Source organism: Sinohyriopsis cumingii, chromosome 11, assembly GCF_028554795.1.
Source record: "Sinohyriopsis cumingii isolate HCF-2022 chromosome 11, ASM2855479v2, whole genome shotgun sequence".
In the NCBI taxonomy this organism is placed as follows: Eukaryota; Metazoa; Mollusca; class Bivalvia; order Unionida; family Unionidae; genus Sinohyriopsis; species Sinohyriopsis cumingii.
Genome location: NC_142971.1, coordinates 69,392,349 through 69,405,910, shown reverse-complemented (window position 1 = coordinate 69,405,910; position 13,562 = coordinate 69,392,349). Strand labels below are relative to the sequence as shown.

At 35.4% G+C, this 13,562-nt stretch overlaps 1 protein-coding gene across 1 annotated transcript; it reads left to right on the top strand.

Annotated features, from left to right (window-relative positions):
• The first annotated feature begins 6,608 nt into the window (after nt 1-6,608).
• Nucleotides 6,609-8,697, top strand: LOC149788648 (uncharacterized). The gene is made up of 2 exons (XM_089974739.1): nt 6,609-7,584; nt 8,523-8,697. Exons 1-2 carry the CDS (start codon nt 6,675-6,677, stop codon nt 8,633-8,635), a joined length of 1,023 nt encoding a protein of 340 aa, XP_089830865.1. The 5' UTR covers nt 6,609-6,674; the 3' UTR covers nt 8,636-8,697.
• The last annotated feature ends 4,865 nt before the right edge of the window (nt 8,698-13,562 follow it).

Genomic DNA, 13,562 nt, shown 5'->3' with positions numbered 1-13,562 from the left:
CGGTTGATTTGTCTATTTTCCCCTATGCAATTACGATTTACTGACCACATGTCACCCCATGCAGACGGATTTGACTTACAACAAACACCTCGACGTATAGAAGGGTCAAAGAAAAACTCGCTCTTTGCAGCCCTAACAATGGGAGGTTATAAATCGAATCGATTTATAACCGAATATATACGGTATAACTTATTTTAAGCAAAGTGTCCGCTCGAGTTGCATAACTCGAATTAGGACAATGTGCATATCTTATCGTACAATTTATTCTGGTCATGAGCTAAACATTAAGACATAACATATGTCAGCTAAGTTCGAAAAATAGAACACCGAGAATTTGGTTTATTTGATTCCATATATAACAGTATCTATACAAAGCGCCGAGAACCTTGGTTAACTAAAAAAAAAAAAAAACAGAACGAATTTTGTGCAATAAATATCCATGTACATTCCACTTCAGCACCTTCCGCAATGAAGCTGTACATGCTTATATGCTTTTATCGGTGTAGCTGCCGACATCGGTGTAGTACACAATCACTCCTCTACATTGATCAGTTGAGTACAAAAGCTAGAAAACAATATCCTTATGTCGTTAGAATTAGTTGATGTATAAATCAGTTAAGTTATTTATTAATAGAAATAAACTAACTAAATTTCATTTATTTAACAAAATTGTTTTAGTTATTATTGTTTCTTGAGTCATGCCTCTAGATCATGTTCCTTCAAGAAAATCTTTCATTTCCCTTACATCAGTGTTTTCAAATTAACTGTACGTAAAGAAACTGCATGTGTATTCTTGTATATGTTTGCGTCGTTAGGGGATGGAATGTTGTCATTATTGACGGATGAGTGAATACAAATAATATCAATGAAAGGAGATATGCCCTGTAATTAAGTCCAAAAGATTGGCACAATTATGTCCTTCGTTAACGTCACGTACATCTTTCTCTAAGTGTTTGTGTGTGTGTGTGTGTGTGTGTGTGTGTGTGTGTGACGGGTAGTCTGTGAGGAAAAAACAGATGCTGGGTCAAAAGATGGTATGTAGCAAGTTAAATCATTCACCAAGTGGAAAGCAGAGGCAGCGCTGTCCTTGCACAAAATAACTTTGAAATATATTAATATCCTCAAACTCACCTATTAAACTTGAACACATACTGTCTGACTTGAACATAGTTACATTACATTCATATTACTTGTTACTCTAGCTGCACTTTAATTATTTCTGCCTTCTTTTCCATCTTTCATCAATTTTTCGTTTACTTTGCATACACACACAATCAAATCTATAGAACACACGGCCGAGCGTGTAAACAATGTACTATCGTTCTGAGGTCAGTCACCTGTATGACATATATATTTATATACGACAGCGTATCGGATCGAATGGGTTTATGGTGGATTATATGGTTCAGACACGTAAACTATACTCCCCAAATACAAATTTAACAATGATACAGGTAGGTATTTGCAAGAGGATAACAAAGTTAGTTAATCCATTTACCTCTATTTTTATCACTTGTATACAAGGGCATACATTCAAGGGCTACTTCAAACGAATATTCTCAGAGTATTTACACCTGGAGTGCGCAATCAGCGAGTGATGTAACAATGCATTGGAAAAACCAGGTCATCATCAGTGAAGTAGAGCTATCAGTAACGTATCTGGTGTCAAGAGATCTCCATTGTTTCTTCGCCAGAATTATCTACCCTGATGAAAAGAAATAACACCTAAAAAATGGGACATATTATACAGCTTTATGTCTACAGTATCCATATTCTTGTACGGTATTTTTCAATATGGCTAAAAGGGGTTATATAACATAGCCATTGTATATTTTAGTCTTAACTGAAAACGAATGTGCCAAAACAAATTATTTTAGGGCTAAGTTGTACATAAATTGCATTTTTTTTAAATTATTCCAGTATTAGTAAACTCGAACCTCCTAATGCACTCTTTAGACAAAAAAAAGCAAACTGTTAATTTATTTTGCACGTTTAATTCGTTGGCTAGTAACGTGGATGGATTTATGGCTCTAAGCTGCTATTTGACAGCCTATTCTGATCATGCTTATATGTACAAATTATTACAGTTAAACCTTTCGTTATATCACATGTCCTCTATATGTCCTCCCCATTCATGTGAAATATATGTGAAGGCTGTGTTTAATGTGCTAAATATAGAAATACAGTTATTTATCTACGGTGTCTGCTTTATATATGCCCCGTGAAAGTAAGCATGCCCGTTGTTGAGTTGGGGTAATGTTAGCTTATCATTTTTATACTGTAACATCTCGTTAAGTAAATTGTCTAGCAATGTTTGGTCTTGAATGACGAGGTCCCGAAATATTACTGTTAAGTGCAGAATCTCTAGTAATGCTGGAGGTTTGTGTAGATCCAGTTTTCTGCTGGTCTGGTATTATATTAGTTTCATGCACATGGTCTCTAATATTGGCGTTTAATTCAAGTCATCTAGGTCTAGGTCAGGCAACAAGTAGATTTAATGCACAACAGATTATATTTTTTATCACTCTGCATGTGTCTATCGATATTACTTACTACCGCCTAGTGGTTAGAGCGTCCGCCTCGGATGCGGAAGGTCGTGGGTTCGATCCGCAGCCAAGTCATACCAAAGACATATAAAAATGGTACTAACAGCTACCTCGCTTGGCGCTCAGCATTAAGAGGTCAGTGTTAGGACTGGTCGGCCTTGTGTCAGGATAATGCGACTGGGTGGGACATTATGCTACATGTCTGCGGCATTACGCCCCAGTGCTAGACATCACTATAAATTGTCACACTGCCGACATTGTAGCGATATGACTGACAAAATGTTAAAGCTACTTTAAAACTGCAAATCACAGAGACATACACTCACACACACACACACACACACACACACACTAACACACTAACACATATACTAACACATATATATATTACTAATGAACTAGAAAGATATATCCTTAATGATTTTCTGATGAATTAATATACATATTTCATATAGGATATATAATAACAAGTGACTGGACTGAATGCCCCTTCAGATGTTGAGAGGGGCCCAGCAGCTTCGAGAGTTCCATGACCCTAGTCCCTGGTTATACTGAAATTTGGAACAAATTTGAATGCCAAAGAAACACATATATTCTACCATAACAAATTTTACAGATAGAAGTATATTAAATTTTTTCAGAACTTCAAGGCCCCTGAGGGGCTCAGACCCGGGGCCAAATTGCCTCCTGACCCTTCTGAATGGGCCTACTAAACTTTAATCCAGCCATAAGTGTACTTCACAATACAGTTTCGTAACATCTAAATACCGTGAATAGGAAGTTACATGTTATAAATATAATTTAGTATCCTCATGTCGTCGATCTCTGCCCCCCTGGTTTCACTGTACCAATTGGTTTTAGATAGACCTCAGTGTAAATGTTTGGTAAAATAAATATAATTTCTATCCTACCTCAGCATGTGCGTTAACATACATCGAGAGCACTAGCTTGTCAATTTGGCAAGGACAGAACTGTATTACTTTTTGCATTTAAGGGAAATAACTCTGCTGGATCTAAACAGGAGTAAGAGTTATCCAGTCACAGTATGCATTATTAATGATGTGTTTTACATATTTACAAACTCATAAAAATACAAAATAGTATCTATATTTCAAATAACATTTTATCACGCTTTACCGAGAGACTCAACATGCTTTAAGACTGACAGAAACTTCACTTTTAATATAATGCACCAATTACAGCTTGTGATGTTGTTTATTTAGTAATACTATGTTCCAACACATTAAATTCTGCCCACCTGGGAATGTAAAATTGGCACCGTGATACTTCCTCCTGGTTATAGTCGTCACACAACCAGATTAGCCCTCCGAAACAAGAGTGAGGGTCGTGACAGACGACTCGACGATTGCAAAGTCGGTTCTAGTACATCACATCCATCCCACAATCCGATGTGGAACAACCGGAGGGCGTCATGGCAAAGAAGTTAAAACAGATAAAACAGAAGAGCTGACAAAAGACATGATATTTGTTGTGACACTGGTTGTATCCAACGTTATACAACTCGTTTGCATCCACGATGTTTTTACAGTTTGATGATATGACCAAACTAACCTGTATTAATCTAAAAGAAATGAATGAAAGTAAAACGGTAACGTAGGTGTTACGTCTAGCGTTTTACCATTAGGTAAAATAAAATAATGTAAGCCCAACAAGCATTCAATTTTCCAAAAATACAGATTTATTTTATTCAATTATTTAATTAAAGTATGTGAATACAAAATAATTTAAAGTGTAAGAATTCCTAGAATATTATCCTGAATTGTACTATATATTTCTAACTAGTCAGGAGACTGTGTAAAAGTATTCTGAGTGAAAGAACAAATGTGTTTATGTGCTAATGTGCAAGTACCACTGCAAAATCACAGTTGGAAGTTCTGCTAATTTTAATTCCAGGTCATCCCGTGAAAATAGAATATCACTGAAGTCATTGATAGGTTCAGATGATCAAATAGAATTAGTTAAATATTCAAATGCTTGAATAAAGGCACATAAATAAAATAGGTACTGACTGTTTAAATTAAACATGTTCTACTCTACTCAAGCCAACGAACCAATATTTTAAATAAATAACTATTTCGTATAACGCGTCTCACAAAACTATATTCCTATTATATGGTCTCTATATAAGCACCAACTCAATAGACTCTGATTCACTTAATAATTCTCAGACAATTAAATCGTATTATTTCAAAATAATTCAAACAGTCATGGTACAGCCTTTTTAAACTATTCAGCTAGTCAACATATAATTTTTGAAGATAAACACTCTAGATTTTATACAGTTTTCAACACATTACATGCAATAACAGAATATGGCTAAAGTGCCGACAGCATTATACTAGAAGTCAGCCTTTGACCTGGGACGTCACGGGTTTTAACCCTGGTAGGAATACACCTTGTAAGTTTTGTAAAGATAGATAGATAGATAGATAGATAGATTCTTGCATTGTTTGAATATGAAACTATGTCTACTTACAAACTATAAAAGGACATTATATTTTTAAACACCATTGTTAAAAATGTGCAACATGGTACATACTAAATTATATTCAGAACGAGGCTGCGTGTCAATGCTTTAAGATTAACAACCCTGAGTCTTACAGTGGTAGAGCACAAATATTGCTGTACGAGTGAATATCGTATTGTTGTTGTTGTTTTGGCGGGTTTTCTCGGGGTTGCTTTGTTTGGTATTTGTTTGGTTTGTTCGGTTTTTATTTTGCTGGTTTTTATTTACTGTTGTATTTTTTATGTGAACCTTGTGTTACCTTTTTGCTTTTTGTTTTGTTTCTATTTAAGTGTTGTCACATCCCTATACAAATGTAATGATGTGTTTCGCTAATGCGGTATATATCTTTCACTGTTAAATTATGAAACAATATATTTACAATCAACTATATCTGTACATCTGTCAGTCAATCAATCTATCTATAAATATTCTATGGTTTGTCTTTTAATGTTTTCATTAACGCAAATCCAGCTTTACAATGTCATATGTATATCCATGCATGTCCAACGACAATTCAAACAAGTGTTTGGAACATGAAGTTCGGTTAAATGATGCCAATGAAGGTTTTAATGAGATCCAAACTAACCAATATAAACACACCGTTTGTTATAAATGTGAATTGTATGGTAGTAAGTCGAATAATGTTTTAATTAATTAAGAAACCTTTAAAACAAGTAGAAGCATTACACTTGCCAAATATACTTCTATTAATGATACGCAAAAACAGTATACATGTGGTGCATTCTTAAATCTGTAAAAGCAGTAATGTAATGAAAAGTAAAAGCAAAGCAATTACACTTTAGGATGGAGGGCCATTTGTCAGACATACACTAGCAAACACAAATACTACATTTATCTCAACACATTGGTAAGGCTACTGCATAAATCCCCTTAGAGTGATTGACACTGAATACAATATCTGCTGGTCAAAGCTAATATAACAGCATGAAATCGGGATTAATCGTTTAGGACTTGCAATTAATTTTAAAATTCCAACAGCGTCACATCTTTATCGTATTATTGTGCACTTTGATTTTCTTATCTCTTTGATTTCTTTTCTCAAATGTTTTTTGTTTAAAGGTTTTCATTTTCTTTTGTACTACGCATTGTGCAGCATGATTGAAATAGTCACAGACTCAATCAATTCATCCGTCAATCCATCTATTCGTCCGTCTGTTCGTCGGTATATCCATCCATCCATCCATCCATCTATATATCTGTCTGTCTGTATGTGTCTTTCTATCTATATCTATTTATATCTATCTATTTGTCTGTATGTCTGTCTGTCTATCTGTCTGTCTGTCTTTATATTTATATATCTGTCTGTCTATATGTTTGTCTGTCTATCTATCTTATCTATCTTATATATCTATCTTATCTATCTTATACATCTATCTTATCTATCTATCTATATGTTTGTCTGTCTATCTATCTATCCTGATGCCTATACGCATATTTGCCTGTGTCAAAAACAAAATCTCGTTCCAGACCAACTGGGAAGTTATCATGCCTTATCAATGCCATGATGCCCTGTGGTTCATATCTGGGTTGATTATCAAGATCCTGACTTACGCGAAGACAACATAAGGTTTGCAATTGCAATGTGGAATATCTTGGTGATTACGATTCTTACTCTCTGTGTGGACGGTTTTCATGTTGACAATGAACAGGAATATTACAAACGCTGTGAAAATAGCTGCACTCAAGGAGGTAAAACGTACTGCTGGCCCATTCCTTGTTCATTTCCACCATGTAAAGACCCAGTGACGACGCCAGGTGAGTGCTGTCCGCATTGTCCAGAGAACATGGAAGACAGTAGGGGGTTCCTTGAGAGAAACTGCTCCAAAACATGCAAACAGGGTAACAGAACGCATTGTTGGCCAGTTCCTTGTCCTCTACCGCCATGTAAAAAACCGGTGCTGACCCCTGGAGAGTGTTGCCCACACTGTCCGAATAAAACGTGCCCCCATCCACCTGTGTGCAAAGTGGGTAATGTTTCCTTCTGCAATCCGCCTCCATGTCCACTTCCACCTTGCAAACATCCAGTGACTATACCAGGTCAGTGCTGCCCACATTGTTCTAATAAGACATGCCCACATCGATGTAAGGTCGGAAATGAGACATTTTGCTATCCGCCACCGTGCCCACCACCACCATGTACTAATCCAGTCACGGTGCCCGGTGAATGCTGTCAGCAGTGTCCACAGACTAGACGTTGGGACCCGAAGAGATCTGACTGCCCACATCCTTGTAATTACAATGGACAGATGTTTTGTTCCCCCCTTCCTTGCCCGATTCCGCCCTGTGACAATCCGATAACTAACCCAGCGGACTGTTGCCCTCACTGCTCCGGAGACCAGCCAGTGACACCTACACAAGATCCGGTGACGATCTGCCCAATGCCATGCATGCAGGGTGGGCAAAAGTATTGCTTTCCACTGCCGTGTCCACACCCACCGTGTGTTGACCCTGTCAGAGCAACGGGAGAATGCTGCCCACATTGTCCAAACGGTAAAATTATCTCACTACGATCGACCATTCGATCATTTATTTTATGTCATTCCAACAGTATTTTAACTTGTGTCTAAAATATTAAGTTATCTAAAGTTTTATTTGCTAAGTGTCACATCAACCAGGAGTAAGGTTTGTATTTTTGCGCAACATGTCTAGTTAAATGTTTACATCTAGTTAAAGGTTTATAGATTTCTTTAGATGTCGTTGTCACCGTGATTAATTAGCATGTCAAATTTACGCAAGTTCTCACCGCAAGTTTGAATCCACCCCAAAATCCCCTCCTAACAATACTCTGTCTTTCTCTCTCTCGCTGAGTAAGGTTGTTTAGTTTACATGAATATCTAATGATTTTTTTTTTGCCCGTTGTTGCTTTGGGTATCAGCTTATTCACTTTTTCACTTTCACTATGTTGTTTTGAATGTTGTCTACCTTCAGTATAAGTGTACAAAACGAAAACGTTTGTATAACATTAAAACATGATTTAAATTTGGGACAATATTAATTAATTTTTTTTTAAATTTGGTATACTATTAATACATAGTTTAAATTTGTCCATGTCTGTGCACATTACAATTATGTGTCAAAGTTTTGAAGTTGTTTGGCTTCATTATCTAAGACCGTATTAACGAAAACTTAGATGTACTAATTAGTACAAGAATATGCCTAACTATTTTATACTCATCTGTGAAGTGTCCTATTCCGACTGCCTAAGCGAAAAGCGTCATCAACATAATACAGTTCATGTGCAATGGTCAGTAATTTTCAAAGCACTTGATTAGAGCGAGGGCATATCATTAAAGATTAATAAAATATAATCGGTATAATTCCATTTATTTTATATCTTTTATTATATGAAACAGCAGCATTTATAAGTATGTGTATACAGATGTAAGCATAATTTATTACAGCGTGTTCAATCCGTTGTTTTCTTTTAGGTCCGAATTGTAGTTACCAGAACATCACTTTGGCTTTATTAGAGTCCCGGATGATTGGTGGAATGGAATGCACGTGCAAACGTTGGAATCAAGTCGAATGTATTTATGTGTAAAGACCACGACAAGATGTCGTCCTTCATGGACTGATATTTACGAATAAATAAATACAAATAAACAAATGCCGTTTGTTTGGGAAAAATGTTCATATCTTTGAAAATTCTTAAAAAGAGCAGAAAAGCAAATATCATTGTGAAACTCCATCGTCGCTAGGTAAAGTTCTTATATGTTAACCCTATCTACACCTTGGCATATCGAGCAGATATTTATGTGCTTCGGGTCTGCGAATTTCATTGGATGTGGAGGCAATAAGTTCCAAATTTGAACACTGTTACTGCATGATTGAGACAAGGGGAGCACACAACACACAACTTGAATGGACTGATAAATAAGCAATTCTTCACTGCAGGTCCGCGTTTGTGCAAATACCTTTCATTCAAATATACATATAATGACTTCCCTCTGGTATATAGTCTTACTTAAGATGGTAAACTTACAAAGTATCCTTTATAAGTCAGTTGCGTCCACCATTTCTGGCCGATGTACAATGCACAGCTGTTACACACTATTGGTTAGTTGGCATTACACATTTAGGAAGGCAACTCATGAAATCCAATATATGTTGCTAAGACAATGCACTAAAATATGTGTTCGATCCTCCAATGTGTAGGTAGAGTTATCATATCGGAACCTTGGCTGGGAAAGATGGTGAAACCATGACTTAAATATTTATCTTTCACATGTCGATTGTCCACACTCATCCTAGACATATATACATTAACAAAGACAGCTGTACAGTTATCATATTTTCCCGAGCAAATTACCTTCTTAATCCATCCCATCCATTCATGTCATCTGGTTTTATTTCATCAAATAAATGTACGCACACAAACTCAATTATCAGCTAGAATAGAGACCGATGAGTTTTGTACTCTCTTGTTTTTCCTAGAACATAATCTCTTAGTGCCCGAGATAAGGAGTGGTGGTTGGGTATGTTATTATTCTCCCAACTAATTTATATTGGCATAATTGTCCTGTTTGCTGTCAAAGTATTGTCATTATTATAATCTTTGGAATCGTTACCTATTCGTTCCAGCTTTACGAGATTTTACCATAACTGTGTGTAAAATTATTTTCAATATCAAAAGAAAGTATTATTGAAATACATTGAAAACATAATATGCAGAAACAATGTTTATTAGACCGTTACTAAATCCTCCTTATTTTAATGTGCGACTTTTATAATGTTAACAATATTATTTTTAATTAAAGTATTGGATGAAACAGTCGTGTAAGATCCTTCTATACACATGATTGAATCCCACTGACTCCTTGCATATATGTGTGGCCCATTCATCTTATCCTCTCACTTAACGATATTTCCGGAACTGCCCCTTTGACCAAGCAAAAACTGTTTATTACACCGTTACTAAATCCTCCTTATTGTATTGTGCTCTTATCCTCGCACATAACAAGATTTCTGGAACCGCCCATTAGACCAAGCAAAATTTGTAATTTCATACCATGATGGGCCGCAGCCGTTGTCATGCATGCTTAATGCAAATAATCCATTAATTTCGTAGTTCCTTATTGTTCAAAAAATCGAATATATTCAAAGCGTAAGTCATTATCGATTCTATCATTTCCATTACACAACGGAAAACACTTATATCCGCCACGATTTTGCTTCTGGATGGTTCTTCGGTAAATTACAGTGATGCGATTGCTGTTGCATACGCTTTGCATAGCCTCGTTATCGACTTAAAGACCTGAAGTCATTCAAATACATCAATAAATTCTAAAACTGGTCTTATTTGAAGATGCCGTATTGCAAATAGCAGATTTTCTTTACATTTTGTTCATCAACACATTTAAACGAATCTGACTATTATGGGTAATACGCCGTGTAAATAAACGATCCTAAGTATGTTCGCAGTCATATGGACTCTAAGTATTGCCATACGCAACAGGCGGTGCGAAATCGCCAGGGAAATACTTTACTTCGATATGAAGTTGGAATTTTCTTATCCTATACTGAAGCCTTACCAAGCATGTTTTCCTCATATTCTTGAAAAGTGATGTTCAGCATTAAAAGATGCGTATTGTGATTACTGCTCTAACCTTCAAAGAGAAAGAAAAAAAAAATGAAATTTCCTTTCTTTTAAATAGTGCATACATGCTTAAGTTTAGACTGAATTATTCGGCGTGAACTGTAAATGACGATTAGACACATTTTGGCTTTGAACGAACAGCTGTTGAGATTGAGATGGCAAGGTCAATACTCATCGTTTAAACTATGTATTGTAGATAGTTTAGGCAGTTGTGCAAATGTGAAAAGGAAACAAAAATTAATTCCACTTTCATTCATAAGATTAATAAAAAAACCTAAGGAAATAGAGACATCGATTTAACCTTTATATTATAATAATGATAATATTATTATTATTATTATTATTATTATTATTGGTAGTAGTAGTAGTAGTATTAGTATTATTAGCAGTAGTAGTATTAGCATTAGTAGTAATAGTAGTATAATTGTTATTGCTGTTTTTGTTCTTGTTTTTTATGATGATGATGATGATGATGATGCCAATGCTTCTGTTATTAGAGCATTTTATTCGCTATTGATTTCGATACGGAAGCCCATTAGTGTCAAATATTGTCTGAAACAAAACACTATATTGCCAATAAACGCAATACTAATTGCGAATATCTGCAATAGACTGCGAATAAACGCAATACTAGTGCCAAAACATGCAATACTTATTGTGAATATTCGCATTACTATTGCGAATAAATTCAATACTACTGCGAATATTCGCAATAAAATATTGTATGGCAAGGCAGAAAATTGCTTTTCTTTGGAGATATGACTACATGCAACTGTGCATTTTACTGCTATTATAAAGTTGTATTTGTTCTCTTGGATTAAGTTATTCAGAGATTATTTGGCAATCAATCATATGATTGTTATATGTACGAGGACATTGAAACGAAGGCTGACGGAATTGAGATTATGTAGGAGAAAGTATCCATCAAACATTTTGAATGTAGCTTTATAAGTAGCGGAGAAGATAAGTAACTTCAAGATCTGACGTTGCAGCTTTGCTTTCCCTAATAGACCCTCAGGGGTGTGAACTTAGAAGAAGAAAAAGACTACGACGAAGGAATTATTATACCAAGGGTCTAACTTTATCTGGCATGCGGATTTTTACGACCAATTTAACATTACAGTTTATGCATCAATGGCTGCATAGATGGATTTTCACAGAAAATCATTTGGTGCAAGGTAACTTATTCAAGCAGTAATCCACGCAATATCGCAGGACATTACCTTGATGCAGTTGAGCAACTCGTTGCATGCCCAAAAATGGTAAGAGGCGACAGTGGAACCGATAATACTCATGTTGCTGAAATGCATAATTTTCTGACTAATACACAGTCTTTCATACTTGGGCCAAGTACCGCTAGCGCTAACCGACGGTTAGAATCGTGTTGGCGGTTATTGCGTATGAAATGTTGTCAATTTTGGATAGAGTTCTTTGGACGTCTGAATTAAAGAGATTCGATATACAAGAACATTATACAGTCCGTCTTCGCGTGTATTTTGCAGGTAATTAAACATAGTTTGCATCTCTACAAGTCATGACATCCTTACTTAAGGAACAATACTTAATCCATTCATATTATTTTACTGATGACTTATCTTTGACATGATAACATTACGAATGTTTCTCATATATATATATATATATATATATATATATATATATATATATATATATATATATATATATATATATATATATTGATATGTATTATTGATTTGATGTAATTGTTTGTTTGTAAGTTTTAATTGTTTTTATTCCATTACTTGATATTGTAATGTAACTTTATTTATTGTCATTTTTCATTTTATCACTACGTTTGAGTAATTGTTCACATGTTCGTACCAGCGGTGTGATATTTGTATTCCGTTGATTTTATGTTGTAATGAAAGCGGTTCCATTTCATGATGTGTAGTTTTTCATGGATATTTCCCTTGATTGGTCCATTTCTTTTCGCTTTGAGTATTCCCGTTGATCGATTATTTCGTCTAGGTAATTGTGCTTCTGAAGACATTGCTGTAACTCTGCCAGTCTTTATTTCTCGTGTATGTTTGTCTTCAAATATTAGCATCACTATTGAGGCAAGGTTAAAAGGAATATTCCCTTGTATTTGCTTTGCATAATTTTAAATTGAGATAATTACGTGTTTCAGTTGGTTTACTATAAATGTTAGCAGTATGGTATGTTTCAGATAGTTTGTCGAGAATGTCTAGAAAAGGGTTGCTTATTTCACTCTCATTCTTTGTGCAGTTTATAGCTGCATGCAGGTTATTAAGTTCTTGGAAGAGTTCTTCTATTGGTATATGTTCATTAAAAATAAAGAAGCAGTCGTCTGAAAGTTGTTATATACTTGTTGTAGATCTTGTATGACTATATGGAGCCTATTTGACAATAATGTAAGTTCTTTTCAAACTTTCACATTTTATTCAAGGGAAATAGACTGTTTGTTAAATTTTGCAAAGCCTGTTGGTTTCCACTCTTTTATGTTAATTAGTTTAATACTAACGTGTTGTAACTATATAGCTATATATAACCAAGTGAAGGGTGCCAAAATGCTACCCCTTCTTGGACTTGGATAATAGTGACAAATAGACAATAGTTTTAGCGCCATTATGGAAGAGACAGGCATCTTATCAGTGTTCTCCTCATACCATTAAAATAAAGTTGGGCACTTACAGTTCCACTATTCTTCTTACACACTTTTACTGCATCCGGTGTGCCTAGTGGTTAGAACGTCCGCCTCGGATGCCGGAGCTCTCGGGTTCGATCCTCAGCCGAGTCATACCTAAGATTTACAAAAATGGTACTAATAGCTGCTTTGCTTGGAGCTCAGCATTTAAAGGTTAGTGTTAGGAATAGTCGGCCTGGATTCAGG

What these genes read in the sequence shown, in the direction of transcription:
- LOC149788648 (XM_089974739.1), top strand. Translation starts at nt 6,675, where the DNA reads ATGTGGAATATCTTGGTGATTACGATTCTTACTCTCTGTGTGGACGGT. An exon ending in CTGCCCACATTGTCCAAACG is followed by an intron (nt 7,585 to 8,522) that starts GTAAAATTATCT and finishes GTTTTCTTTTAG; the next exon opens with GTCCGAATTGTAGTTACCAG.